Raw genomic sequence first — 27,110 nt, 5'->3', positions numbered from 1 at the left:
GTCCGTGGGGAGGGGGGTGATTGAGGGAGCGAGGGCCGGGGGTGATTGGGGTGATTGAGGGGGCGAGGGCCGTGGGGTGATTGGGGGGAGCGAGGGCCGTGGGGAGGGGGGTGATTGGGGTGGGCGGGCCGGGGGTGATTGGGGTGATTGCGGGGGCGAGGGCCGTGGGGTGATTGGGGGGAGCGAGGGCCGTGGGGAGGGGGGTGATTGGGGTGGTGAGGGCCGTGGGGTGATTGGGGTGATGGGGCGAGGGCCGTGGGGTGATTGGGAGCGAGGCCGTGGGAGGGGTGATGGAGGGAGCGAGGGCCGGGGGTGATTGGGGTGATTGAGGCGAGGCCGTGGGGTGATTGGGGAGTGAGGGCTGTGGGGAGGGTGATTGGGGTGAGGGCCGGGGTGATTGGGGTGATTGAGGCGAGGCCGTGGGGTGATTGGGGTGGTGAGGGCCGTGGGAGGGTGATTGGGGTGGCGAGGCCGGGGTGATTGGGGTGATTGAGGCGAGGGCCGTGGGGTGATTGGGAGGCGAGGCCATGGAGGGGGGTGATGGGGTGAGGCCTGTGGGGTGATTGGGGGTGACTGGGGGGGCCTCTGTGGTTCTGATCTGTTCCTCTAAAATCTCACTGCTAATTATTCCCTCAGCTCCGGCCGGGCCCCGTGGGGGGCCCCCCATTAGGCTGGCTGATTTTGGGTGCTCCAGGGCCCTGGTTTGGGGTACACGGGGGGGCGGCTCTGAGTTCTTTGGGGGCAGGGGCAAGGCAGACTCCCTGCGAGCCCCCGACACCCCCCAGGAGACACAGCCCCCCAGGGGGAACCACACGGGGAGCTACTGGCTGGGGGGGCGGCACCCCCAGAGTGGAGCCCCCCGCCTGGGGCCTGTGGGGCGACGCTCCAGTCTCTCCGGCGGCAGCTCCGGGGCTATTTATAGACCTATTAAAATTCTCTCCCTCCCAGACTGACCCCCCCCCCCGCGGCCATTTATCACCCCCCCCCTCCCCCGCCTGCTGCTGTCTGCCTCTATTTGGTAGCAGACGCTCTAGGACGGCAGGAGAGGGGGCCGGGAGGGGGTCAGCAGCAGCGGGCCCCTGGCCTGCTCGGCCGACCCCCCTGGGGGGGTCTGACACCCCCCAGCCCCCCCCCAGCTGCTGAGGTCTCCTGTGCTGTTCCCAGCCTTGGGGGCAGGGTCTGTCCCTCTGCAGGGGTCACGTTCCCATGCGGGGGCTGAGGTGTGTGATTTGGGGGGGCGGGGCTAGCAGGGCACCCTGGGCTCACCCCCCCGGGCCCTGGCTGGGGGTGGGGGGGCTCCAGCGATTCCCCGGCCCTGCCCTTCCCGGCTGGCCAGGGCAGGAGACCAAGGAGCTGGAGGGGGGCGGGGGTTGGGGGGAAGGAGCAGAGTGGGTCCCTGGGGACAGGGGTTCTGGGGGTCATTGGGTGGGGAAGGGACTGAGGGGGCACTGGGGGCAGGGGGTCACTGGGGGTCATTAGGTGGGGAAGGGGCAGGGGTCACTGGGGGCAGGAGGTCACTAGGGTGTCAGAAGCGGTGGGGGCACAGGGAGGTCCCTGGGCGTGGTGCCCCCCCACTCAGTGTCCCGCCCCCAGGCTGGCTGAGCTCCAGGCCGTGCTGCAGCGCCGGGCCGCCGGCCCCATGGACAAGATGGCGTCGGTGCTGGCCAAGCACCTGGAAGCCCAGCGGGGCAGGACAGCCCGCCCCATGCCCCCCCCCAGCACCCGGCCCCCCCAGAGGGGGCAGACCCTGCACCACAGCTCCCGGCCTGGTAAGGGGGCAGGGCGGAGGTGGGGGGTGGGCCATGCAGGGGGTGGGAGATGGGTGGGTGGGCGGGGGAAGGGGTGGCCCCACCCACCAGGTCCCTTCCCCCACCACTTGCCCCAGGCAGGTAGGTGCCCCCAACCCCCCATTGGCAGGGAGGGGGCTCACTGGGGCCAGCTGCCCCATTGCCCCTCCCTCTTTGGCTCCCTGAGGAGGGGGCTCTGCCCCCCCCCACCCCAACCCTGGCAGCTGTAAGAAGCATTTAGCTAATTAACTGGCACTTTTCCCAGGGTCTGACATGGGAGAATGAAAGTTCAGCGGGGGTGGGGCACCAGAGACACCCCCCTGGGACCCCCAGAGCCAAGGCAGAGCCCCACCCCTCTCGCTGCACAGGGGTCACTGGGATAGAGGCATGTGGGGAGCCCAGGGCCGGGGTAGCAGGGGGCTGCGGGTCAGGAGTGAGGGGCACCGGCAGGGCTGGGGGGGCAGGGCTGGGCTAGCAGGGGCTGCGGGTCAGGAGTGAGGGGCACTGGCAGGGCTGGTGGGGGCAGGGCTGGGCTAGCAGGGGCTGCGGGTCAGGAGTGAGGGGCACCGGCAGAGGTCGTGGGGGCAGGGCCAGGCTGGCAGGGGCTGCGGGTCGGGAGTGAGGGGCACCGGCAGAGCTGGCAGGGGCAGGGCTGGGCTAGCAGGGGCTGCGGGTCAGGAGTGAGGGGCACCGGCAGGGCTGGGGGGGGCAGGGCTGGGCTAGCAGGGGCTGCGGGTCGGGAGTGAGGGGCACCGGCAGGGCTGGGGGCACGGCTGGGCTGGCAGGGGCTGCGGGTCGGGAGTGAGGGGCACCAGCAGTGCTGGGGGGGCAGGGCTGGGCTGGCAGGGGCTGCGGGTCAGGAGTGAGGGGCACCGGCAGAGCTGGGGGGAGCCCAGGGCGTCTCCTGTTTCCCACTCAGTGGGTCCTGTGCAGGGTTGGGTGACCGGGGTGGGGAGGGGGCAGTCAGGAGCTTGTGTGGGGGGATTGGTGAGGGGGGGCATCTGCATCTCTGCTCCCCCCCCCCTCCGACTTTGGCAGGAAAAGGTGACATCACAGCTGTCTCCATGGCAACTGGGCATGACATCATGGGTGAATTGTCCCTCTGGGGATGGCCCAGCTTTCCCCCCCCCCTCCGCTGGGAGACCTGGCACCCAGCCTCTGCTCACGCTGCCCCCACCCAATGCACAGGAGGGCCCCCTGCTCCCCCCAGCTCTGCCCTGGGTCCCGCAGTATAACAGAGACAAATGGGGGGGCTGCGCTGGGGCTGGGGGGGTCACGGTCAGGTCACAGCCGTGGCTCTGTGTGGGGGGGGCGGGGGAGACACGGCCGCCGGTGCCCGTGAGCTGGCACTAGTGAATGCGGGCGACACCCGTGAGCGCCTGGAGCTGGGCAGGGGCGGCAGGGCCCTGGGTGGGGCCGGGCGCCGGGCCGGGGGGGGTTAACGCAGCCGGCGGGGGCTGAGGTCCCTCACAAACATTGTTGCTGGCGCCCGGCCCAGCCCAGCTCCACGCGCTGCTTCCAATTAGCCGTCGGGACACTCGGTGCGGAGCCGGAGCCGGAGCCGCGCACCGTCGCTTCCTGCCTGCGCCGCCGGCCCCGGGGGCAGACGCAGGCATGGCCGGAGCCCTCGCCCGCCTGCTGCTGCCCGCGGCCCTGCTCCTGCTGCCCGCCCGCCTGCCCCGCCCGCCGCCCAGGCCCCGGCCAGCTGCGGGTGCTGTTCACGCCCACGGTGTGCCGCATGCACTGCGCCGGGCACCGCTGCACCCACCGCTGCGAGCGGGGCAATGCCACCGTCCTGTACAGCGGGGAGCCCGCCGGCCCCGCCGCCCGCGCCACCGGCTTCCGTGTCTGTGAGTACCCGGGCGGTGCCCGGCTGGCAGCCACGGGCCTGCACCTGCACCTGCACCCGCCGGCTGGCGTCGGGGCTGGGGAGGGGGCGGTTTGGGGTTCCCAGCACTCCCCCCGCCCGGTCTCTGGCTGAGGGAGGGGCTGTGGGGTGCGTGGCAGGGAGCCGAGCTGCCCATCTCGCCCTGGACGCCATTTCTGTGGGGTAGGTGGGGCCGGGCTGCCCTCCCACTTGCCCCCTGTGCTCCTGGGGGGTTGCCCCCACCTCACCCCATCAGGCTGAGCTGGGGGTTGGGGCCCCAGGCTGCATCTCAGACCCCCAGGCTGCCCCACAGCCTGGGAGAACCAATGCCTCCTATACCGTCCCCGGGCACCCCCATGCTGTGGGGCAGGCCTGAGAGTCTGGTGTGCACCATGCCCCCCCCCCCCCCCCAGCTCAGTCGCTCCTCGGCCCAGCACAGGGGGAGGGCTCGGGGGCTGGGGCTGAGGAGTTGCTGGGGGGGGGGGGGGCTGTCAGGGGTCAGGGCTGGTGAGGGTCACAGCTGGATGTGGGGGCTGGCTGGGGACTGGGCTGGTTGGGGGGCTGGCAGGGGTCGGGGCTGGTGGGGGTCACAGCTGAATGTGGGGGCTGGGCTGGTGGGGACGGCTGGCAGAGGGCTGGGCTGGCTGGGGGCTGGGCTAGTTGGGGCTGGGCTGTGGGCTGGGCTGACTGGGGCTGGTCTGGCTGGTGCTGGGCTGGCTGGGGCTGGTCTGGTTGGGGGCTGGCGGGGCTGGGCTGGCTGGGGACTGGTTGGGGGCTGGTCTGGTTGGGAGGCTGGCGGGGCTGGGGGCTGGGCTGGTTGGAGGGCTGGCGGGGGGGGTGGCTGGTTGGGGGGCTGGTCTGGCGGGGGGGCTGGTCTGGCTGGTCTGGCTGGGGGCTGGGCTGGGGGGGGTGGCTGGTTGGGGGGCTGGCTGGGGACTGGTTGGGAGGCTGGCGGGGCTGGGCTGGCTGGGGTCTGGTGGGAGGGCTGGTCTGGTGGGAGGGCTGGTTGGGGGCTGGTCTGGTGGGGGCTGGTCTGGCTGGTCTGGTTGGGGGCTGGTCTGGGGTGGCTGGTTGGGGGCTGGCTGGGGTCTGGTTGGGGGCTGGTTGGAGGGCTGGCGGGGCTGGGGCTGGGCTGGTTGGAGGGCTGGCGGGGCTGGGCTGGCTGGTCTGGTTGGAGGGCTGGGCTGGTGGGGCGGCTGGGTGGAGGGCTGGCGGGGGGGCTGGTTGGAGGGCTGGCGGGGGGGCTGGCGGGGGGGCCTGCAGGGGCTGTAGGTTTCGCTCTGCCCGGGAACTGGGGGAGGCTTTCCCCAGCCTGTCCCAGCTGCTCCGGGTCCCACCCACGCTGCCCATGAGCTCATCCCCAGCCCCTCGCGTGTGACCCCCGCTCCCCCCCAGCCCCGGGTGGGTGTGGGCCCCTCGTCCGGAGCCAGCTCCGCCCCAGCTCCACGGCTGGACCCACCCGAATTTCCGGGGGCGAAACCTGGGAATTTGGAGAATAAACAAGGGCCTCAGGCAAGGGAGTCCCAGTCCCGTCCTCCCCCCCCCCCTCCCGGACGCCTGGGTTCTCTCCCGGCTCGGGGAGGGGAGCAGGGTCCAGCGGTTGCAGGGGGGGGGAAGGGGGCTGGGCACCAGAGCACCTGGGCTCTACCTTGAGTGAAGCCCTTCCCCTCCCGGTGCCTCAGTTTCCCCCGGCGTGGGGCTGAGCCGAGGCACCATGTCTCCGGCTGACGTTACCCAGACGAGCCCCCCCATGTCCCAGCGCTCCGGGCTGGGGGTGTCTGCCCAGCCTGGGCCCCGTCCCTGGGGGGCCGGGGGAGGCAGTGAGAGCATGAGCCACGGCCCGGCCCCCTGGGCCCCCCGGGCACCCTCTGGCCCCGCCCTGGCACGGCCCCTGCCACCGCCGGGCCCCCGAGACCCCGTCCTGCTGCGGGCGTTGGGCTTCGGCTGGCCCTGGCGTCCCTCCCGGCTGGACCCACAGCCACGCCCTGGGCAGGCACTGCCACCCCATAGGGACCAGCTGGCTGTGGGGCCGGCGGCAGGGCCCCGCCCAGTCTGGAACAGCGGGGGGGGGGCAGGACAGGGGGATGGCAGGGCCCAGCTGCTGTGGCTGGCGGCGTCCCCCGGTGGGGGGATGTTCCCAGCCCTGTGGGGCTCAGTCCTGGGCACCAGCCGCCCCCTCCCCCCGAGCTCATCCCCTCGCAGGCCCCGGGCAGAGCAGGGGGTGCAGGCAAAGCCCCCCAGTTCCCCCAGGAGGGCTCTGCCCCCTTCCCGGGAGGGGCTGGCTTCTGCCCAGGGGGCCCCGTGCCAGGAGCTCCGAGGCTGCCTGACCCCCCCATCTCGGTTCCTGGCGTCCCCTCGGTCTGACCCCGTCCCAGCTGCTCAGCCCCCGCATGGGGCGGGGGGAGACACGGGCTGCCAAGGGGGCGGGGGAGGGGCACAGCTGGCTGGGCTGGGAACATCTGTGCATTGGGACCAGGGCCAGGCTGGGGGGAGGCAGCTGGGGGGGCACTCGGCTGCCGTGGGTCCAGTGAGATGAGCCGCTGGGTCTCTGCCCGTCCCAGGCCTCCGGGGGGGTCCTGGTGGGACCTCAGCCCGGGGGGGGGGGGCAGCGGGGCTGGAGCTTTGGGTCCCTGGACGGCCCCCCAGCATGGACCCTCCGCGGCATCCTGCTCCGTGCCGGGGGGGGGGGAATTGGGGTAACTGGCCCCAGCACCCTAAGGGTTAATGGCTGAATTGTGTTGGAGAAACATCTGGATCCCGCCAGTTCCCCCCCCCCCCAGCTGTGCCTTTGTGCTGGGACCCTGGAACAGCCAGACAAGGGCTGAGCCGCCTCCTCCCGACCCACAGCCCCTACTCCCCCAGCCCTGCCGGTGCCCCTCACTCCCGACCTGCAGCCCCCCCAGCCCTGCCGGTGCCCCTCACTCCCGACCTGCAGCCCCCAGCCCTGCCGGTGCCCCTCACTCCCGACCCGCAGCCCCCAGCCCTGCCGGTGCCCCTCACTCCTGACCCGCAGCCCCCAGCCCTGCCGGTGCCCCTCACTCCCGACCCGCAGCCCCCTGCTCCCCTCCCTCAGCCCTGCCGGTGCCCCTCACTCCCGACCCGCAGCCCCCTGCCCCCCCAGCCCAGCCGGTGCCCCTCACACCCGACCCCCAGCCCCGCCGGTGCCCCCCACTCCCGACCTGCAGCCTCCCTGCTCCCCCAGCCCTGCCGGTGCCCCTCACTCCCGACCTGCAGCCCCTACTCCCCTAGCCCTGCCGGTGCCCCTCACTCCCGACCCGGAGCCCCTGCTCCCCCCCAGCCCTGCCGGTGCCCCTCACTCCCGACCCGCAGCCCCCTGCCCCCCCCAGCTCAGCCGGTGCCCCTCACTCCCGACCCGCAGCCCCCAGCCCTGCCAGGGCCCCTCACTCCCGACCTGCAGCCCCCTGCCCCCCCCCAGCCCGGCCGGTGACCCTCACTCCCGACCCGCAGCCCCCCCACCCCTGCCGGTGCCCCTCACTCCCGACCCGCCGCCCCCCCCGCCCTGCTGGTGCCCCTCACTCCCGACCCGCAGCCCCCCTGTCAGCCCTGCCCCCCCAGCCCTGCCGGTGCCCCTCACTCCCGACCCGCAGCCCCCACCCCCCAGCCCTGCCGGTGCCCCTCACTCCCGACCTGCAGCCCCCCTGCTCCCCCCCCAGCCCTGCCGGTGCCCCTCACTCCCGACCCGCAGCCCCGTGTGTGTAGCTCAGGTTCTGGGCTGGCCCAGCCCCATCTTTCGGGACGCGCTGGTTGAGCCAGACACAATCCAGGCCCTGTCACGCAGCCCCACCCACCATGTGACACAACCAGACCTCCCCAGCTGGCCCCTCCCACCACAGGAAGCCCTGGGAGGGGCACTTGGGGGGAGTCCCTGGGCCTGCCCTGCGGCGCCCCTCGGGGGGAGACGCCCCCGGTACCCCCTGACTTCTGCCTTTGCCTTGCAGTCCTGTGCCCCCTGCTCTGCCAGAACGGGGGGGTCTGCGTCAGGAAGGACCAGTGTCTCTGCCCCCCCAGCTTCACCGGCAAGTTCTGCCAGATCCCGGCCCCCCGGCCCCAGGTCCCGGCCCCAGGGCAGGAGGTCGGCAGCCCGGGGGGGGCGCAGCCCCTCACCAAATCCGTCTACACCCTGCCCCTCAGCAACCACCAGCAGGAGCGGGACGGTAAGGGGCCCCGGGGGGGCTAGGCCGGGATCGATGGGGGGGAGGGGTCGTGCATCATGGGGGCTTCTCAGGGACTGGATCCATATGCAACCTCATCCCCCTGGGGCGGCCCGGTCCCTGGTTCTGCCCCCGGCACTGCCCCCATCCCCCGGCACTGCCCCTCTCTGCCCCATCCCCCGGCTCTGCCCCTCTCTGCCCCCATCCCCCGCCCCCGGCACTGCCCCCATCCCCCGTCACTGCCCGTCTCTGCCCCCATCCCCTGCCCCCAACACCGCCCCCGCCCCAGCATTGCCCCTCTCTGCCCCCATCCCCAGCACTGCCCCATCCCCTGCCCCCAGCACTGCCCCTCTCTGCCCCCATCCCCCAGCACTGCCCCATCCCTGCCCCGGCACTGCCCCTCTGCCCCATCCCCGGCTCTGCCCCTCTCTGCCCCCATCCCCACCCCTGGCACTGCCCCCATCCCCGTCTCTGCCCGTCTCTGCCCCCATCCCTGCCCCCAACACCGCCCGCCCCAGCACTGCCCCTCTCTGCCCCCATCCCCAGCACTGCCCCATCCCCTGCCCCCAGCATTGCCCCTCTCTGCCCCCATCCCCCAGCACTGCCCCATCCCCTGCCCCCAGCACTGCCCCTCTCTGCCCCCATCCCCCAGCACTGCCCCATCCCCTGCCCCCGGCACTGCCCCTCTCTGCCCCCTCAGGTGCCCTGTCCATGGTGAACGTGCACGTGCAGCACCCCCCCGAGGCCTCGGTGACCATCCACCAGGTGGAGCGGGTGAGCGAGCCCAGCAGCCCAGGGGAGCCGCCCGCCAACGCCCTCCCGCCCGCCCGCCCGGCCCTCTACAGCGTCCTGGCCCAGAGCAGCCCCCGGGCCAGCGGGTACGATGAGGACGCCGGCTATGGGTACTGCTTCCGGCAGCTCCACGCCGGAGAGGTAACGGGCAGGGGGAGCTGGGCACAGGCAGACGTTCGTACGGAGCCTCACACCCACCCGTGGCCACGTGCGACGCTCACCTGCTGGCACTTGTGTGCACTGAGCGTGCCGGGCCGGCCAAACCCCACCATGCTCGTGTGACACACAGACGCTCAATCACCCACATGTGCGTGATCCCCAGCGCATGCACTCCCGCCAGCCGATGCCTCATTCGCACACTTGGCGTGCAAACAGCCGTGCACCCCGGTATGTGCACTCCCGCCAGCCGATGCCCCGTTCGCACGCTCAGCGTGCAAACAGCCGTGCACCCCGGTACGTGCACTCCCGCCAGCCGATGCCCCGTTCGCACGCTCGGCGTGCAAACAGCCGTGCACCCCGGTACGTGCACTCCCGCCAGCCGATGCCCCGTTCGCACGCTCGGCGTGCAAACAGCCGTGCACCCCGGTACGTGCACTCCCGCCAGCCGATGCCCCGTTCGCACCCTTGGCTGTGTGAATCGACGGGCGCTGGGCAGCAGCTGGGTACGATTCCAGCCACTCAGCCAGGAACGTCTCTGGCCGGGGGCTCCCAGGGGCCATGTCCTGGCCTGGACCCGCCCACCCCCCTCCAGGAAGACCCTCCCAGCTGGCCGCGCTGACCCAGCCCCTTTCCCTGCAGTGTAGTGCACCCCTGCCCGGCCTGCGGACCCAGGACATCTGCTGCCGCGGTGCTGGCGTGGCCTGGGGTGTCCATGAGTGTCTGCCCTGCGCCACCCAGACAGGTAGGGCTGCAGCCGTGGGGCGGGGTCAGTGAGGGGCAGGGGTGGGGGCTGGGGTCAGTGAGGCGGGGGCGGGGCTGGGGTCAGTGAGGCGGGGGCAGGGGTGGGGCTGGGGTCAGTGAGGGGCGGGCAGTGAGGGGCGGGCGGGGCTAGGGGCAGGGGTGCGGGCTGGGGTCAGTGAGGGGCGGGGGCTGGGGCTAGGGGCAGGGGCGGGGCTAGGGGCAGGGGTGGGGCTGGGGTCAGTGAGGCGGGGGCAGGGCTGGGGCTAGGGGCAGTGAGGAGCAGGGGTGGGGCTGGTGTCAGTGAGGGGCGGGGCTAGGGGCAGGGGTGGGGGCTGGGGTCAGTGAAGGGCGGGGGCGGGGCTAGGGGCAGGGGTGGGGGCTGGGTCAGTGAGGGGCGGGGGCTGGGGGCAGGGGAGGACCTGCCGGGGGGCCCCACCCTGGGGCTGTTGGGACACTGGGGGTGGAACATGGAGCTTGGGTGGCCCTGGGGAGGGCAGTGTATGGGGGGCAGGGGCGGGGAGAGGCATTCCTGGCTCTGAGCCCCACTCTCTCCCCACAGCGAATGCACCTGCCCTGGGGCAAGAGGAGGCCCCGTGCCCCAAAGGTTTCCAGCGGCTGAACGGCTCCTGCCAGGGTGAGTTGGGCCGAGCCCTGGGCTGGGGGGAGGGTGCCCAGGGGGGAGACCCAGCGTGACAAGCCCGTGGTTAATGAGGGAAGGGAAAGTCCCAGCAGTCCAGCTGGTCCAGCCCCCCGAGTCCCGGGCCAGGACCGTCTCCCGCAGCCCCCACGGAAGAGCCCCAAGGGCCCCACCTCTGACCTCTGTCCTTGTTCCCGGGTGTGACGGAGCAGGCGTGGGGCGGGCTGGCCTGGGGATGCGTTACTGGGACTGTCTGCGTTGGTGCTGGACGGTGGTGGGATGTCGGGGGGTGACGTCACTTGAGCGTAACCTGAGCCCAGGAGGGGGTTAAGGATCAGAGGGGCCGTGTTAGTCTGGTTCTGTAAAAGCAACAAAGAATCCTGTGGCACCTTATAGACTAACAGACGTTTTGCAGCATGAGCTTTCGTGGGTGAATCCCCACTTCGTCGGATGCAAGCAGTGGAAATTTCCAGTAGGGTGACCAGATCACCCAGGTCAAATATCGGGGGGCGGGGGGGCGGGGCGGGGGCAGAGCAAAAAAAAAAAAAATCCCCCACCCCCGATTCCTCCTCCCTCCGCAAGCGCTGGAGGGAGGCCCGGGAGACTCAGGGGAGTGCGGGGCCGGGGTGAGTGTGAGTCCAGCCTGGCCCCGAGCAGGCAGGACTCGGGCGCGGTACCTGGAGGGAGAGTAGGGGGCGGCCTGCGGGGCCAGGCAGCGGCTGTTCTCCCCACCTGGGCAGCAGGACTCGGGAGCAGCCGCTGCTGCAGCTCCCACTGCCGCGGGGGGAGGAAGCGGCCGCTGGCCAAGCTCGGCAGCTGCGGCTCTGGCGCCCACGAACCCCCCGAGCCCGGGCCTGCTGCGGGGACCCAGCGCGCACCCAGCCCCTGGCCACTCGCGTCTGGGCTGGCTGCCCGGCTGGTGCAATCCCGCGGGCGGCCTCGGAGTGGGGGCAGCAGCCCCCAGCCCCCCCATCCCGCTCGGGTCCATGAGGGGGACGAACGGGCCTGGGCGGCCGAAGCCACCGCCCCGGGCTTGCACCAGCCGGGCAGCCAGCGCAGACGCGACTGGCCAGGGGCTGGGCACAGCGTGCGCGCTGCTGGGTCCCTGCAGCAGGCCCGGGCTCGGGGGGTTCGGGCCGGGCACCAAAGCCTCAGCCGCCGAGCGCCACTTGCTTGGCCACTTCCTCCCCCCGCAGCAGTGGGAGCTGCAGCAGCGGCTGCTCCCGAGTCCCCTGCCCAGGTGGGGAGAACAGCCACCACCTAGCCCCACGGGCCGCCCCCCTACTCTCCCTTCAGGTACCGAGTCCTGCCTGCTCGGGGCCAGGCCAGACTCACACTCACCCCGGACCCGCACTCCCCTGAGTCTCCCGGGCATGGCATGCTTGGCAAGAGGCGGGGATTTGGGGAGGGAGCCAATGGGGCAGTGAGGGGGCGGGGATGGGGGCGAGGATTTGGGGACGGATCCAATGGGGGAAGGAGGGGGCGGAGTCGGGGCAGGGGAGGGCGCGAGCCTTTGCTTGTTTGTCCAGTGTCCCGTCCTCACATTGGTCTGGACGGGGGACAAACAAGCAAATATCGGGACAGTCCCGATAAAATCGGGACGTCTGGTCACCCTAATTTCCAGGGGCAGGTGTGTATATATAAGCAAGCAAGAAGCAGGCTAGAGATAACGAGGTTAGATCAATCAGGGAGGATGGGGCCCTGTTCCAGCAGCTGAGGTGTGAAAACCAAGGGAGGAGAAACTGGTTCTGTAATTGGCAAGCCATTCACAGTCTTTGTTTAGTCCTGAGCTGATGGTGTTAAATTTGCAGATGAACTGGAGCTCAGCAGTTTCTCTCTGGAGTCTGGTCCTGAAGTTTTTTTGCTGCGGGATGGCCACCTTAACATCTGCTATTGTGTGGCCAGGGAGGTTGAAGTGTCTCCTACAGGTTTTTGTATATTGCCATTCCTAATGTCTGATTTGTGTCCATTTATCCTTTTCCTTAGAGACTGTCCAGTTTGGCCGATGTACATAGCAGAGGGGCATTGCTGGCATATGATGGCATATATTACATTGGTGGACGTGCAGGTGAATGAACTGGTGATGGTGTGGCTGATCTGGTTAGGTCCTGTGATGGTGTTGCTGGTGTAGATATGTGGGCAGAGTTGGCATCGAGGTTTGTTGCATGGGTTGGTTCCTGAGCTAGAGTTACTATGGTGCGGTGTGCAGTTGCTGGTGAGAATATGCTTCAGGTTGGCAGGTTGTCTGTGGGCGAGGACTGGCCTGCCACCCAAGGCCTGTGAAAGTGTGGGATCTTTGTCCAGGATGGGTTGTAGATCCCTGATGATGCGCTGGAGGGGTTTGAGCTGGGGACTGTATGTGATGGCCAGTGGAGTCCTGTTGGTTTCTTTCTTGGGTTTGTCTTGCAGAAGGAGGTTTCTGGGTACACATCTGGCTCTGTTGATCTGTCTCCTTATTTCCTCGTGTGGGTACTGTAGTCTTGAGAATGCTTGGTGGAGATTTTCCATCAACCTCATGAAGAAACTTGCACAAATACAGACGGATATCATCTTCCTTTCCAAATGCAAACAGATGGACATCATACCTAATGGACTAAAGGTAAAAAATCCACTGCTATCTACATACTACACAGACCACAGTGAGAGTTTATGCCATACTCTATCAAAGAAACTGAGGAACCACCTGATCAGCATCCTATACAGCAAACAGGAAAACATCAAAAAAGAGCTCTCCAACCTAGAGACTCTCATCAATAACCAAACTTCCATACAAACGGACTTCACTAAAATAAGACAGGAGATCTACATCACTCACTTCACCTCTCTACAAAGGAAAAAGGACTGTAAGCTGTCTAAACTCCTACCTGCCACATGGGGCCACAACCGTGATACCCCTAACCCACCCAGCAATATCGTCAATCTATCCAGCCACACACTCAGCCCAGAAGAACAGTCTGTCCTATCTCGGGGACTCTCCTTCTGCCCTGCCACCCCCACCAACATGATACAGTTCTGCGGCGATCTGGAAGCCTACTTTCGCCGTCTCCGACTCAAAGAATACTTCCAGGACAACACTGAACAGCGCACTGATACACAGTTACCCTCCCACCAACAGCACAAGAAGAAGAACTCCACATGGACTCCTCCTGAGGGTCGAAATGACAGTTTGGACCTATACATTGAATGCTTCCGCCGACGTGCACAGGCAGAAATTGTGGAAAAACAACATCGCTTGCCTCATAACCTAAGTCGTGCAGAACGCAATGCCATCCACAGCCTCAGAAACCATCCTGACATTATAATCAAAGAGGCTGATAAAGGAGGTGCTGTTGTCATCATGAACAGGTCTGACTACCAAAAGGAGGCCGCCAGACAACTCTCCAATACCAAATTTTACAGACTACTTCCCTCAGATCCCACTGAGGAATACACTAAGAAACTGCACCATCTACTCAGGACACTCCCTACACTAACACCAGAACAAATCAACATACCCTTAGAGCCCTGACCAGGGTTATTCTATCTACTACCCAAGATCCACAAACCCGGAAATCCTGGACGCCCCATCATCTCGGGCATTGGAACTCTCACTGAAGGACTGTCTGGATATGTGGACTCTCTACTCAGACCCTATGTTACCAGCACTCCCAGCTATCTCCGTGACACCACTGATTTCCTGAGGAAACTACAATGCATTGGTGACCTTCCAGAAAACACCATCCTGGCCACCATGGATGTAGAGGCTCTCTACACAAACATCCCACACACTGATGGAATACAAGCTGTCAGGAACAGTATCCCTGATGATGCCACAGCACAACTGGTTGCTGAGCTCTGTGCCTTTATCCTCAGACACAACTATTTCAAATTTAATGACAATATATATCTCCAGATCAGTGGCACTGCTATGGGCACCCGCATGGCCCCACAATATGCCAATATTTTTATGGCCGACCTGGAACAACGCTTCCTCAGCTCCCGTCCACTCACGCCCCTTCTCTACCTACGCTACATTGATGACATCTTCATCATCTGGACCCATGGGAAGGAGACTCTGGAAAAATTCCACCATGATTTCAACAGCTTCCACCTCTCCATCAACCTCAGCCTGGACCTATCTACACGGGAGGTCCACTTCCTAGACACCACGGCGCAAATAAGTGGTGGTCACATTAACACCACCCTATACCGAAAACCTACCGACCGCTATGCCTACCTTCATGCCTCCAGCTTCCATCCCGGGCACACCACAAGATCCATTGTCTACAGCCAAGCACTGAGGTACAACCGTATCTGCTCTAACCCCGCAGACAGAGACCAACACCTAGAAAATCTCCACCAAGCATTCTCAAGACTACAGTACCCACACGAGGAAATAAGGAGACAGATCAACAGAGCCAGACGTGTACCCAGAAGCCTCCTACTGCAAGACAAACCCAAGAAAGAAACCAACAGGACTCCACTGGCCATCACATACAGTCCCCAGCTCAAACCCCTCCAACGCATCATCAGGGATCTACAACCCATCCTGGACAATGATCCCACACTCTCACAGGCCTTGGGTGGCAGGCCAGTCCTCGCCCACAGACAACCTGCCAACCTGAAGCATATTCTCACCAGTAACTGCACACTGCACCATAGTAACTCTAACTCAGGAACCAATCCATGCAACAAACCTCGATGCCAACTCTGCCCACATATCTACACCAGCAACACCATCACAGGACCTAACCAGATCAGCCACACCATCACCAGTTCATTCACCTGCACGTCCACCAATGTAATATATGCCATCATATGCCAGCAATGCCCCTCTGCTATGTACATCGGCCAAACTGGACAGTCTCTAAGGAAAAGGATAAATGGACACAAATCAGACATTAGGAATGGCAATATACAAAAACCTGTAGGAGACACTTCAACCTCCCTGGCCACACAATAGCAGATCTTAAGGTGGCCATCCTCCAGCAAAAAAACTTTAGGACCAGACTCCAGAGAGAAACTGCTGAGCTCCAGTTCATCTGCAAATTTAACACCATCATCTTAGGACTAAACAAAGACTGTGAATGGCTTGCCAATTACAGAACCAGTTTCTCCTCCCTTGGTTTTCACACCTCAGCTGCTGGAACAGGGCCCCATCCTCCCTGATTGATCTAACCTCGTTATCTCTAGCCTGCTTCTTGCTGGCTTATATATACACACCTGCCCCTGGAAATTTCCACTGCTTGCATCCAAAGAAGTGGGGATTCACCCACGAAAGCTCATGCTGCAAAACGTCTGTTAGTCTATAAGGTGCCACAGGATTCTTTGCTGCTTCTACAGGAGGGGGTTGGGGCAGGTGACACCTTCAGCCCAGAAAACTGGACAAAGGCTGAAGGAGGGGCCGGGGGTGTGGCTGGGTGAGACGGCGGGAGGGGGTTCAGTTTGGAGCTGGCTGGGGAGACGGGGTGTGACGAAGTGGGGCTGTTCTTAATGTTTCCTCTGAATACTGTGGGGGGGGGTGCCTCAGTTTCCCCTGTGCATTTCTTAAGTCTCCAGTGTGCATAAATGGCCGACACTCTGTCTCCTGGCAACTAATGGCCGGGACCCCTCCCCCCTGCAAGGGGATGCTAAAGGGGAACAAAGGAATCAGGTGACCTCCTGGTACCTACAAGCCCGGCTTGGGACTGTGTCCTGTCGGCTAATAAACCTTCTGTGTCACTGGCCGGCTGAGAGTCCCGGGGAATCGCAGGACGTGGGGGGTGCAGGGCCCGGACTCCCTCACACGCCGTGACACCAGGCAGACGTGGTCCCCTGGCCTCCTCCTAGCCCTTTGCCCCAGCGGGTCACACCCAGCTGCCTCTGTGCCCGGGGCAGCCCCCCCCCCCCCCCCGAGTGCCACATGTCCGGGCCATTGGAGGGGCCGGTGTCTTTGTGGACTCCCATGAGCATGGGGCAGGACCCCTGCCTGGGTCTCTGCGAGGAGCCAACTGCCTTTTCCCATCCCCTCATTACTCATGCACCACGCAGGGGAAACTGAGGCACACACACCCTTCATCCAAAATATTCTGAAAAATCCCCACTCAGCCACATATGGCACCAGCACTTCCCTCTCCAGGAAAGAGGCTGTGTGGGGCCAGCCCCCAGCCCCCCGTCTCTCTAGGGCACCAGAGCAGCCAGCTCCCTGGCCCTACTCTGACCCCCTCCTGTTTCTCCCCAGATGTGGACGAGTGCCGGGAGGGCGGGTTCTGCCAGAACGGGCTGTGCACCAACGCACCCGGCAGCTTCTCCTGCCTCTGCCACACGGGCTACATCCTCGACTCCTCCCGCAGCAGCTGCATCTGTGAGTGGGGGGGCAGGGGGGAGGGGAGAGCTGCGGGGTGGGGAACAGACCCCCAGGAGGCCCAAGGTGGGGGGCTGGATGGCTCATGGGACTGGGCACTGAGCCGGGGGGGCTGGCTTGGGGGGTGGAGCACAGGCTGTGTGGGGGCTGGCTAGGGAATGGGCCGGGGGGCCGAGGGCGGGGGCTGGCTCAGGGGGTGGGGCACGGGCCGTGTGGGGGCTGGCTAGGGAATGGGCTGGGGGCTGAGGCGGGGCTGGCTCAGGGGTGGGGCACGGGCCGTGGGGGCTGACTCGGGGGCTGGGAATGGGCCGGGGGCCGAGGGGCTGGCTGGCTCAGGGGTGGGGCACGGGCCGTGGGGGCTGACTCGGGGCTAGGGAACGGGCCGGGGGCTGAGGGCGGGGGCTGGCTCAGGGGTGGGGCACGGGCCGTGGGGCTGACTCGGGGGCTAGGGAATGGGCGGGGGCCGGCGGGCTGGCTGGCTCAGGGGTGGGTCACGGGCCGTGGGGGCTGGCTAGGGGGCGGAACGGGACGGGGGCTGAGGCGGGGCTGGCTGGCTCAGTGGGTGGGGCACGGGCCGTGGGGCTGACTCGGGGCTAGGGAACGGGCCGGGGGCCGAGGCTGGCTGGCTGGCTCAGGGGTGGGGCACGGGCCATGGGGGGGCTGGCTTAGGGCCCAGGGGCCCCCGGCAGCGGCTCCGTGGGGGGGCTCAGCACCCGTCTGTCCCCTTGTCCGTCTGTCCCCAGCCCACCACGTGATCTCGGAGGCCAAGGGCCCCTGCTACCGGGTCCTGCGGGACGGCGCCTGCTCCCTGCCCACCCTGCGCAACATCACCAAGCAGATCTGCTGCTGCAGCCGCGTCGGCAAGGCCTGGGGCTGGGGCTGCGAGCGCTGCCCGCTCTTCGGCTCCGGTGAGCTCCGCCGGACGCCTGGGTCCTCTCCGGGCAGCGGGGGTGGGGAGCCAGGACGCCTGGGTTCTTTTCTGGTGCTGGGAGGGCAGTGGGGGCTGGTGGCGAGGGGTGGGGAGCCAGGACGCCTGGGTTCCCGCACAGCTGGGGGCTCCGGGCTCCTGACGCTGCCGCTTCCCGTGCAGATGGCTTCAAGGAGATCTGCCCAGCGGGTCCCGGCTACCACTTCTCCGCCTCCGACCTACGCTACAACACCCGCTTCCTGGGCTCCGACCTGCCCCGCGTGCCCGTCAGCCGCCAGCATGGGGGGCGCACGGCCGCCCCACCCGCCCTGCCTGCCACGTGTGAGAGCTCCCCCGCCGCACCCCTCCTGTGCCGCGCCCCTCCCCTGCCCGTCCCTGTTCCCCATCCACGTCCCCCCCACAGCACCCCCATCCGTGCCCCTCCCGCACTGCGCCCCTCCCCTGCCCATCCATGTCCCCCCTCACAGCACCCTCATCAGTGCCCCTCCCACACTGCGCCCCGTCACAGACGCCCAGTCGTGCCCACTCGGGGCCCCGTGCGGTCTGTGGGGGAGCCCCTTCAGTGCGACAGCCCCTCTCGGGGGGCCCCTCTCCCTCGGGGTCAGGCCCCTCCACCTCTCGGAGCCTCAGCACGTCTGTCTCTGCCGTGGGCCTCAGGAGTCCTCGCACTGGGCCCCCGGCCTCCTCACCCGAAGGGACGATGCCCCGCGCCCTGCTCTCTAGCCCGGAGCGACTCTCCCCCAGCGTAACACAGGAGGTTTATTGAGAGTTGAACCCAGCACAGGAAACTCTCAGGGCCTCAGGCCTGGCCTCCCTCAGCCCGGCACATCCCAGTCCCCCTGCAGCCGGGGGGGCTCTGCCTGCTCCCCCTCTCCAGCCCCGAGCCCCCCTGCTCCCAGCTGGGCTCCGATACCCCCGGCCCCAAGCCCCCCCCCCCCTCCCCGCCCATTGGCTTCTCTCCAGGGACACAGGGTCATAAACAGGGTGGCCTGGGTCTCCTCTGCTCTCAGCCCCCCTTGGGCTGGAACCGGCTGGTCAGGTCGGGGGGTCCTCTCCCCGCAGCCCATTGTCCTCCCACTGGCCAGACCCGGCTGCGACTCCTGAGCTGGGTCTCCGGGTCACCAGGTCACCGGTCGCTGGGGTCTCCATCCTCCAGGCCATCGGCCAGGTCCCGAGTCCCTCCCCAGTCCTGTGTCCCAGCAAACTCCCTCTCCCCTCCCCTCGTTACTCCAGTGACACCCGGGGACACTGAGTCCCACCCCCGCTGCCTGCAACCCTCTGGGATACACAGAAAACCCAAGAAACCCCCCACTTCGTCACAGCCCCTCCCCGCCAAGCCCCAGCACCCCCATCCGTGCCCCTCCCCCGCTTGTCTCCCCCCCACCCATCCCCGTTCCCTCGCCAAGCCCCACCACAGCACCCCCCTCCCCCACTCTGCTCCCCCCTCCTGCCCACCTGCATCTCAGCCCCGTCCCTGGCAGGCCCAGCAGAGGGGCTGGCTGGGCCCGGAGCCTGAGCCCCCCACCCCGGGGCCGGGGCCGTGAAGGTTCCTGGGTGTCCCTTGGTCTCACCTCCCCTCCCCTCCCCATCCTCACCCCCCTCCTTGTCCCCCTGCAGCCCACTGGAGTGCCCAGCCCACGGCACCGGGGAGGCAGCGCCCTGCCCAGCCCCCCACAACCCTGCCACCTATCCCCAAAGCCGCCCGTGAGGGGCCAACCTCAGGTAGGGATTTGGTGGGGGTAGTAAAACAGTGGGGCAGGCTGGAGGGTGGAGACACTTGGGTGGGGGCACTGAGGGTGGGGCAGGGGTGGGGGCACTGAGGTGAGGGGTGGGGTATGGGGTGGGGCTGCTGGGGGTGAGGGGTAGGGTGGGGATAGGGATTTTGAGGGGTGGGGCAGGGGTGGGGCTGCTGGGGTGAGGGGTAGGGCAGGGATAGGGATTTTGAGGGGTGGGGCAGGGGATGGGGACGCTGGGGGTGAGGGGTGGGGCGGGGATAGGGATTTTGAGGGTGGGGCAGCGGGTGGGGCACTGAGGGGTGAGGGGCGGGATAGGGATTTTGAGGGGTGGGGCAGGGGTGGGGACGCTGGGGGTGAGGGTAGCGGGGATAGGGATTTTGAGGGGTGGGGCACTGGGCTATGGGGTGGGGGTGGGGCAGGGGTGGGGGCACTGAGGGGTGAGGTAGGGCGGGGATAGGGATTTTGAGGGGTGGGGCAGGGGTGGGGCAGGGGTGGGGCACTGAGGGGTGAGGGGTAGGGTGGGGATAGGATTTTGAGGGTGGGGTATGGGGTGGGGCTGCTGGGGTGAGGGGTAGGGTGGGGATAGGGATTTTGAGGGGTGGGGTATGGGGTGGGGCTGCTGGGGGTGAGGGGTAGGGGCGGGATAGGGATTTTGAGGGGTGGGGGCACTGGGGGCTGAGGGGTGGGGCAGGAGGTGGGGGCGCTGGGAGGTGAGGGGTGGGGCAAGGATTGGGACGCTGAGGGGTAAGGCGGGGGTGGGGGACCCCAGTGAGGGGTTTGGGGAGTGGGGGGGCGGCTGGTGGGGGGGCAGGGGGCAGACCCCAATCACCCCCCATTATCGGCAGAGCCCAGCAGCGTGTGTGAGCGGAACCCCGAGATCTGCGGCCCGGGGCGGTGCGGCCCCCGCCAAGGCGGCTACACCTGCCTCTGTCACCCCGGCTTCTGGCTCAGCACCCAGGGCACCCACTGCATCGGTGAGGGGGGCGGCGGGGGGCGGGGGGCTCGGCCTGAGCCAGCAAGGGGCCCCTGCGTCCCCACGTGGCTCAGGGAATCGTCTCTCGGTGTCTGTCTGCACCAGACATGGACGAGTGCCGGCAGCGCCCGCGCCCCTGCGCCAACGGGCGCTGTGAGAACACGGTGGGGAGCTTCCGCTGCGTCTGCGCCCCCGGCTACCGCGCTGCCCCGCCGGGCCCCGAGTGCCAAGGTGAGAGACGGGCGCGGAGGCCCCAGGGCAGTGGGGGGGGGGTCCTAGGGCAGGGGGGGGGGCCCAGGGCACTGGGCGGGGGGCCCCGGGGCAGCGGGCATGGGGGGCCCAGGGCAGCAGGCACTGGGTGGGGGGCCCCAGGGCAGCGGGCACGGGGGGCCCAGAGCAGCGGGGGGCTCAGGGCAGTGGGCACTGGGCACTGGGCGAGGGGCCCCAGGGCAGCAGGCACTGGGCGAGGGGCCCCAGGGCAGCGGGCACTGGGCGAGGGGCCCCAGGGCAGCGGGGGGCTCAGGGCAGCGGGCACTGGGCGAGGGGCCCGGGGTCCTGCTGTCTGGGCTCTGCAGGGATGTGTGCCCGGCGCAGTCACTGGCTGGCACCCAGCGTGGGCAGCCCGTAGGGTCTCGGCCGTTCCGGGCAGCCGGAGCTCAGCCAGCCCAGAGCCAGGCCTGCCCGCCCGCCCGCTCTGCCCGCTCTCCTTCCTCAGGCCGAGGGGAGCCCACTCCCCTGCCCCCCTCCCCCCCGTCTCCCGGCCGTCGGGCTCCAGCCGGGGCGAGAGGCGGGTGGCCAGACCCTCTGGCTTGTTGGTCGCCAGCGTCCCGGTGGCTGGATCTGCCATTGTCTTCTCCTGCTCCATGGAGACGGGGGTGGCCAGAGCATGGACCCGCCCCTGCTAGGGAACAAGGCCGCAAAGGGGGGAAACTGAGGCACACACAAAGTATTACAAAAAATTCCCCCTTTGTCACCCCTAGGTCCTTGGGGCTGGGGGAGTGAGTCCCTGACCCCCCCCACTGACTCTGCTCTTTCCTCCTCCCTGTGCCCTGCAGACATCGACGAGTGCGCCCAGAGCCCCCGCCCGTGCGCCCAGGGCCGTTGTGAGAACACGCCCGGCTCCTACCGCTGCGTCTGCCCCGCCGGGTACCGGCCCAACCCCCCTGGCACCAGCTGCGCCGGTAACACAGCACCTGGCAGGGAGCAGGGGGGCAGACGGCGGGCTGGGCAATGATATAGGTGTGATGCCACTTGGGAGGCAGCTGTGCCCTGAGGGCAGGCGGGGCTGGGTGGGGTGGTGCCATGGGGGAGGGCCGGGCAGGAGGATGGGGGGTGGGGGTAACTGGGGGTTCACAGCCCCCCTGTGCCCTGCAGACATCGACGAGTGCGCCCAGATCCCCCGCCCGTGCGCCCAGGGCCTCTGCGAGAACACGGCCGGGAGCTACCGCTGCACCTGCCCCCGGGGCTTCCGCGCCAGTCCGGCCAGCACTGAGTGCCTGGGTAGGTGCCTGCCCCCGGGGGTGCCCTGCCTCCGCCTCTGGGGGTGCCCTGCCCCCACCCCCAGTGACTGCCCCTCCCCAGGGGGTGCCCTGCCTCTGGGGCTGCCCTGCCCCCGCCTCTGGGGGTGCCCTGCCGCCAGGGGTGCCCTGCCTCCGCCTGTGGGGGTGCCCTGCCCCCACCCCCAGTGACTGCCCCTCCCCCGGGGGTGCCCTGCCTCTGGGGCTGCCCTGCCCCCGCCTCTGGGGGTGCCCTGCCCCCAGGGGTGCCCTGCCCCCGCCTCTGGGGGTGCCCTGCCCCCACCCCCAGTGACTGCCCCTCCCCAGGGGGTGCCCTGCCTCTGGGGCTGCCCTGCCCCCGCCTCGGGGGGTGCCCTGCCCCCGGGGGTGCCCTGCCCCCGCCTCTGGGGGTGCCCTGCCCCCCCCCCCAGGGACTGCCCCTCCCCAGGGGGTGCCCTGCCTCTGGGGCTGCCCTGCCCCCGCCTCTGGGGGTGCCCTGCCTCTGGGGGTGCCCTGCCCCCGCCCCCAGTGACTGCCCCTCCACTGGAGGTGCCCTGCCTCTGGGGGTGCCCTGCCCTGCCCGCAGGGGTTCCTTGGTCTGCCCCACTCCGCCCCCCCAGGGGTTCCCCTCCACTGCCCCGCCCCCAGGGGCTCCTGGCTATGCCCCACCCCACTCCCGGGGGTTCCCCCCGTAATGATGCTGCCCTTGGCGGGACCCAACTGTGGGTGCCAGTTCAGGACAGATTGCTCGGAGCAGGGCAGTCACAGCCCCAGGCTGGGTGTCTCTGCCCACCAAGGAAACCGACCAGCCAGCCAGGGAGGGCTTCGGGCTCCCCCCTGGCTAACCAGTCACACCAGCAATTCCCTCCGACACTCCAGCTTCCCGGTATCCCCACCAGGGCCACCGTCATGGGCACGACTGGCTATGAAAACCAGCGCCCCAGTAAAAGAAATCAGGGTCTCCCGATCCCAAAGGGCCAGGCCCAGACCAGTCAGATCTTCCCCACAAATCACGCTGCAGCCAATTCTTAGTCACTAAACGAAACTTTATTACAAAAGAAAAGAGAGAGAATTGGCTGGAAGATCGATACACGGCCAGGCTTGAGTTCAGTGTCTTGTGGTCCAGACCTGGAGCAGAGACGGTGAGTTTGTAGCTGCCACAAGTTGTTAGAAAGAGTCCGGAGGTTACAGTCCAATGTCGGCGCTCAGGGAGACTCCAGTCCGTGACTGGGGATCTCAATCCTTATGGCTCCGGGTTTCCCCCTCTTGAAACCCAAAGCGGATCTGAGATGCAGCAGGATCATGGCCCAGGGTTTTTACACATTTCCAGCAGCCTCTTGGCCTGGGAAACCAATTGGCTCAACGTCCCTTCTCCCAACCATGCTGGCAATTAGCCCAGGGGAATTTACCCATTAACAGTTCCGGTCCAGGTCGCCACAACCCTCAAGGAGAGTGAAAGACAATGACGCCATTTCCCCCAAGTGTCCTCCTGAATGTTCACACTCCCGGCCTGAGCTTTGAATCAAAGCCAGCAACAGACCCTGGGTCACAAGCCCTGAGCACAGCCCCCGTCCGGGTCTCTAGCAACGCGGCTGCATTGCCCAGCTCAGCGCAGTGACTCCTGTGACGGTGCTGCCCGTGGGAGCCCGCTGAGGTCACTCAATCAGGGTGAGCTGCAAACAGACCGGGGCAGACAAACCCCAAACGCTGGTGGATCTTCCAATACTGAGATTTACCAGCCAGCGCAGAACAGCGTCTGTAGCACCTCCCTGGTTCCTCAGAGTCCAAACCCCGCAGCTCCCTTCAAGTGCCCAGCCCCAGGCCTCCGGCCAGACACACCTGGCAGAGATGCTGATGATTCCTGAAAATCTTCTCTCATCATACAAAAGAAAAGGTTCTTCCAACCCCAAAGGATCAGCCACACACCCGGGTCCAATTATAACTTAGATCTTACCCACAATACATGCTTAGAGCCAGTTCTTATTAACTAAGCTAAAATGTATTAAAAGAGAAAAGAGAGAGAGTTGGTTAAAAGATCAATCTACAGACAGACGTGAATTCAATTCTGGAGGTTCAGACACAGCAGAGATGAGCTTGTAGCTGCCAACAGTCCTTTTAGAAACAGTCCAGAGGTTACAGTCCAATGTCCATATTCAAGGTGACTCCAGTCAATGACTGGGGACCTCAGTCCTTGTGGCTTAAGGTTCCCTCTCTTGAAACCCAAAGCAGATCTGAGATGCAGCAGGATCGTGTCCCAGGTTCTTACACGTTTCCAGCAGCCTTTTGGCCTGAGAAAACGATCGGCTCAACTCTCCTTCTCCCAACCAGCCTGGCAATTAGCCCAGGGGAATTAATCCATTACACGGTTCAGATGCAGGTTACCACAACCTGCAAAGAGACACAGAGACACAAACACTATTTCCCTCAAGTATCATCATAAATGTTAATATTCCCTTTGATCTGTGAATCAAAGCTCTAGCAATAGCCAAGGCCTGTTTGCTGCCATCCAGCCCTGAGCACACAGCCCCCCTTCTCCCTCTAACAATGGCCATTTGCATTTCAAAGCTCTGCTCATTTACATATTTTCCTAACTAGTCTCTAGAGTTGGGCCCTGGGCCAGGTCGGTCTGGGAGGTAATTAACTCTTTCGGACCCTGTCACCTGTCACACCCCCACCACGGGGATTCCCCTGCCTCCCGGGGTGGGGGGGTTCCCCGCCCCCTCTGTCAGGGAAGCAGAGCCAGGCCCCTGCCCCCTGGCAAGCCCGGTTTTGCAGGGAGCCCAGCTGTCGCTCCCCTGGGCACGAGGGCCCCTGGCTCCAGACAGAGAGCTGAGCAGAGGCGGGGGCAGCACGGCCTGGGGCGGTTCGGGGGGGGTCCCGTCCCGAGGCCCAGCAGCTCTGATGCCAGGCCGTGACCGTTGCAGACCTGGACGAGTGCCGGCAGAGCCCCCAGCCCTGCGAGCCTGGGCGCTGTGAGAACGTGGCCGGCGGGTACCGTTGCCTCTGCCCCGGCGGCTTCCGGCCCAGCCCCACGAGCACCGAGTGTGTGGGTAAGAGCTGGGCTGGGGGGGCGGGTGCAGAGCTGCCCCCGGTGTCTGGCTGTGCTGGGGAGCTGGGGTGGCTGTGGCTGGGACAAGCGCCCCCCACCAGCATGTCCCTGCTCCAGGGTGGGGTGGACCCAGGGGCATGAGTGTGTGGGGCCCAGGGCACTGCCCCGTGGGGAAGCACGCAGCTTGGGGGCAGTGGGACATGCCAGGCAGCACCCCCCGCCCCCCGCTGTCGCTCTCTCTCTCACCCCGTAGACGTGGACGAGTGCCGGCAAACCCCGCGGCCCTGCAGCTACGGGCGCTGTGAGAACACGCCTGGCAGCTATCAGTGCGTCTGCCCGGCCGGCTTCCGGCTCGACCCCCAGCAGCGCCAGTGCCAGGGTGAGCTGGGGGCTGCCAGGCACTGGGAGGGGCCTCTGGGGGTGGGGCGTAGGGCACTGGGGGGCAGGGACAGGGCTGTGGGGGTGGGGCGTAGGGCACTGGAGGGGCAGGGAGGGGCCTCTGGGGGTGGGGGCAGGGACGGGGCTGTGGGGGTGGGGTGTAGGGCACTGGAGGAGCAGGGAGGGGCCTCTGGGGGTGGGGGCAGGGACGGGGCTGTGGGGGTGGGGCGTAGGGCACTGGAGGGGCAGGGATGGGGCTGTGGGGGTGGGGGCAGGGCTCTGGGGGGCAGGGATGGGGCTGTGGGGTGGGGGCAGGGACGGGGCTCCATGCCTGGCCAGGTGTCTGAATGGCCCCTGGAGAACCGGCCCGGGGGCCAGCTTGCGGGTTGTTAAGCCCCCGCCCCCGCCCCCCGCGCAGACATCGACGAGTGCGAGAACCACCTGGCCTGCCCGGGGCAGGAGTGCGTCAACTCGCCCGGCTCCTTCCAGTGCCGGCCCTGCCGGGACGGGCACCGGCTCCGCAACGGGCGCTGCACAGGTACAGCCCCGGCCCTGACCCCCACGCTGACCCCCACGGGCCTCCTCCTTCCGCGGCGCTGCACAGGTACCGCCCCGGCCCTGACCCCACGCTGACCCCACGGGCCTCCCTTCCCGCGGCGCTGCACAGGTACCGCCCCGGCCCCGACCCCACGCTGACCCCAGGGCCTCCCCTTCCCGCGGGCGCTGCACAGGTACCGCACCCCCGGCCCTGACCCCTCCCCACGCTGACCCCCCCCAGGGCCCCTCCCCTTCCCGCGGGCGCTGCACAGGTACAGCCCCTGGCCCTGACCCCCACGCTGACCCTCCCCAGGGCCCCTCCTTCCCGCGGGCACTGCACAGGTACAGCCCCCGGCCCTGACCCCCCACGCTGACCCCAGGGCCTCCCCTTCCCGTGGGCGCTGCACAGGTACCGCCCCCGGCCCTGACCCCACACTGACCCCCGGGCCCGTCCCCTTCGCGGCGCTGCACAGGTACAGCCCCCATGGGCCCTGAGACCCCCACACTGACCCCCGGGCCCCTCCCCTTCGCGGGCGCTGCACAGGTACAGGCAGCCCCAGCAGGCCCTGTCCCCCCCCGCACTGACCCTGCCCCCGCGGGCACAGCATAGGTACAGGCTGTCCCTGGCGCTGACCCCTTCCCCCGGCCCCCTTCCCGGCTGTCCCTTCCCGCAAGCACTGGGCCCCCCAACCTGCCTCTGGGCGCTGCCCCCCCGGCTCTGTTCTCCCTCAGCTCCCCCCCCTCACTCTGCCCCTCGCCTGCAGACATTGACGAGTGCGTGACAGGCTCGCCCTGCGGCCCCCACGGCCGCTGCTCCAACACCGAGGGCTCCTTCCGCTGCCAGTGCGGCCAGGGGTACCGGGCGGGCGCGCCAGGGGGCCCCTGTGCAGGTGAGTGCGGGACACGGGGGGGCCGGCTGGGCCGGGCCGGGCCCCCACCCTGCTGACACCCCCCTTTGCAGATGTCAATGAATGCCTGGAGGGCGAGTTCTGCTTCCCGCACGGCGAATGTCTCAACACTGACGGCTCCTACACCTGCCTGTGCGCCCCGGGCTTCGCCCCCGCACCCAGCGGCACCACCTGCCTCGGTACGGGACCCAGGCGTCCGGGGACCGCGGTGCCTCCTGCAGGGGGATGGGGGAGGACCCAGGCGTCCGGGGACCACAGCGCCTCCTGCGGGGGGATGGGGGAGGACTCAGGCGTCCGGGGACCACAGCGCCTCCTGCGGGGGGATCCAGGCGTCCGGGGAGCAGAGGACACCGCGCATGTGAGGGGAGGGTCCGGGTCCCCTGGGGCGTGGGGGGGTCCATCCCGCCCGCTGAGCCGTGTCTCCCTTCGCAGACGTGGACGAATGCCAGCCCGGGGGTGTGTGCGAGGGCGGGCGCTGTGCCAACACGGACGGTTCCTTCGACTGCCACTGCCCAGCCGGCTTCCGCGCCGGCCCCGACAAGCGCGCCTGCCAGGGTGAGACGCCGGGGGGAGCTCTGTGGGGAGGGCTGGGGTCCCCCCTTGCTGTGGCTGGTTCCAGCCCCCACCC

General features: G+C 67.6%; 1 protein-coding gene across 4 annotated transcripts in view; it reads left to right on the top strand.

Annotated features, from left to right (window-relative positions):
• The window catches only part of LTBP4 (latent transforming growth factor beta binding protein 4), a 46,057-nt gene that overhangs the window by 4,805 nt on the left and 14,142 nt on the right, over nt 1–27,110 (top strand). For 2 of the 4 annotated variants that reach the window (XM_039510817.1, XM_039510814.1), the window contains exons 4-22: nt 1,594–1,769; nt 7,614–7,829; nt 8,527–8,759; nt 9,417–9,519; nt 10,078–10,152; nt 16,355–16,477; nt 17,221–17,385; nt 17,568–17,726; nt 19,023–19,127; nt 19,987–20,115; nt 20,220–20,345; nt 21,170–21,295; nt 21,489–21,614; nt 24,535–24,660; nt 24,913–25,038; nt 25,456–25,575; nt 26,339–26,464; nt 26,536–26,661; nt 26,915–27,037. In XM_039510817.1, coding sequence (XP_039366751.1) covers nt 1,640–1,769; nt 7,614–7,829; nt 8,527–8,759; nt 9,417–9,519; nt 10,078–10,152; nt 16,355–16,477; nt 17,221–17,385; nt 17,568–17,726; nt 19,023–19,127; nt 19,987–20,115; nt 20,220–20,345; nt 21,170–21,295; nt 21,489–21,614; nt 24,535–24,660; nt 24,913–25,038; nt 25,456–25,575; nt 26,339–26,464; nt 26,536–26,661; nt 26,915–27,037 — 2,563 coding nt within the window. In that variant the 5' untranslated portion in view covers nt 1,594–1,639. Of the gene's footprint in view, nt 1–1,593; nt 1,770–3,510; nt 3,638–7,613; nt 7,830–8,526; nt 8,760–9,416; nt 9,520–10,077; nt 10,153–16,354; nt 16,478–17,220; nt 17,386–17,567; nt 17,727–19,022; nt 19,128–19,986; nt 20,116–20,219; nt 20,346–21,169; nt 21,296–21,488; nt 21,615–24,534; nt 24,661–24,912; nt 25,039–25,455; nt 25,576–26,338; nt 26,465–26,535; nt 26,662–26,914; nt 27,038–27,110 lie in introns of those variants that run through there. The other 2 variants (XM_039510815.1, XM_039510816.1) reach the window with 2 other exon arrangements.

This window comes from Mauremys reevesii, linkage group 22 (genome assembly GCF_016161935.1).
Source record: "Mauremys reevesii isolate NIE-2019 linkage group 22, ASM1616193v1, whole genome shotgun sequence".
Classification (NCBI taxonomy): domain Eukaryota; kingdom Metazoa; phylum Chordata; order Testudines; family Geoemydidae; genus Mauremys; species Mauremys reevesii.
This window is presented reverse-complemented; position numbering and strand designations above follow the sequence as displayed.